The sequence below is a fragment of the Nicotiana tomentosiformis genome, chromosome 4, assembly GCF_000390325.3.
Source record: "Nicotiana tomentosiformis chromosome 4, ASM39032v3, whole genome shotgun sequence".
Classification (NCBI taxonomy): domain Eukaryota; kingdom Viridiplantae; phylum Streptophyta; class Magnoliopsida; order Solanales; family Solanaceae; genus Nicotiana; species Nicotiana tomentosiformis.
The window spans coordinates 55533240-55534785 of record NC_090815.1 but is presented as its reverse complement, the minus strand read 5'-3'; the positions used below and the strand labels follow the sequence as shown (position 1 = coordinate 55534785).

Below are 1546 nucleotides of genomic sequence, written 5' to 3'. Positions count from 1 at the left end.
GAGTAGATACAGAGAACGACTCATGAAGCTATTCCGGTTCTATCCCAAATTCCACAGCAACATAAGGAGTGACATATGATAAAGTGGAACTGGGATCAATAAGAGCATATACATCATGGAATTGGATAGTAAATATACTTGTGACAACGTCTGGAGAAGCCTCTGAATCCCGACACCTCCACATTTAAAATTTGTTGGGTCCTCCCGAATTCTGTGCACCTCCCCTAGCTGCACCACGCCCTGAGGGTGCTTGGGTACCTCGAGCTGGAGGTGTTGTAGATGTGGTAGCTACAGAAATAGCTGGCTGCGCTTTACCTCTGCCCATGTTCCGATGGGACGAGCGACAATCCCTCTGGATGTGACCCCTCACACCACACCCGTAGCATATAGGTAGGTCCATGAAGCGGACCCCATAGTGCATCCTCCCACACATTAGGCATGGGGGCCTCCGTTGTTGCCCTGCCTAGGCCTGAAATGACTCCACTGCTGCTGACTAGGCCTTGATGGTTGTGCACTTATCGAAGACTAGGCAAAGGACTAAGATGGCCCTGATGACCCTCCTCTAAATGCCGACCTACCATTACCACCACTAGAAGAACCTCCAAAGTTGCTTGTAGACCGGGCCTTGCTGCTACCCTCATGCTCCATTCTATTTTTCAGTTTACGATTCTCTGTAGCTTGAGCAAACGCCACCATCTTACCATAGTTCATATCAGAATTCAAGGCAGCAGTAGCGACCTCATTAATAACCAAGGGGCTAAGGCCCTGTATAAACCGGTGCACCATGGCCTCCATAGTGGGCAATATATGAATAGCATACTTGGATAGGCACGTGAACTCCATGTGGTAATCCCACACACTCACGCTACCCTGCTCCAGACTCTCAAACTCGGTGGCACGGGCCACCTTAGTCTCGGCAGGCAAGAAGTGATCCATAAAGGCATATGTGAACTTACCCCACCTCGCCGGAGGGCTCCCCTCCTCACGGGACTCCTCCTACAACTCAAAACACAAATAGGCCACCCCTATCAGGCGGTTGGAGGCCAACTCCAGTCCCTCCGTCTCAGTAGCATGCATAACCCAGAGTGTCTTGTGCATCTCATCAATGAAGTCCTGGGGGTCCTCCTCGGGATTAGTACCTGTGAACACTGGAGGATCTAACTGAAGGAACGTATTCACCCTGGAACTAGCAGATTCCCCTGGCTGGCCAGAAGATGTAGGCCCAACACTCGATCTCTGGGCCTGAGAAGCCACTATCTATGACAACATCTATATGGCTCCCCTAAGATCCCCATCGGAAAAATCGGGATCGAAAACTGGGGCTGGAGGTGGAACCGGAATATCAGTTGGGGGATTTGTTGCACCCTCATCAGGTGTAGGAACTGGTGCAGCCCGAGCAAGAATAGTAGAATCAGGCGGTGTAGTAATTGGGGGAATATCCTCACCCCTAGGGTGTTCACCCACATCATCAATTATAGAATAAACCGCCACTCCTGGAGTAACATTGGCTCTCTGGCCAATTCTTACCTTCTTATTAGGTGCCATG

General features: G+C 50.5%; 1 protein-coding gene across 1 annotated transcript; it reads right to left on the bottom strand.

Annotated features, from left to right (window-relative positions):
- Positions 1-537: 537 nt before the first annotated feature.
- Positions 538-936, bottom strand: LOC138909725 (uncharacterized). The gene has a single exon (XM_070200936.1). The coding sequence runs from the start codon at positions 934-936 to the stop codon at positions 538-540; it is 399 nt and encodes a 132-aa protein (XP_070057037.1).
- Between the last annotated feature and the right edge of the window lie 610 nt (positions 937-1546).

What these genes read in the sequence shown, in the direction of transcription:
- LOC138909725 (XM_070200936.1), bottom strand. Translation starts at nt 936, where the DNA reads ATGGATCACTTCTTGCCTGCCGAGACTAAGGTGGCCCGTGCCACCGAG.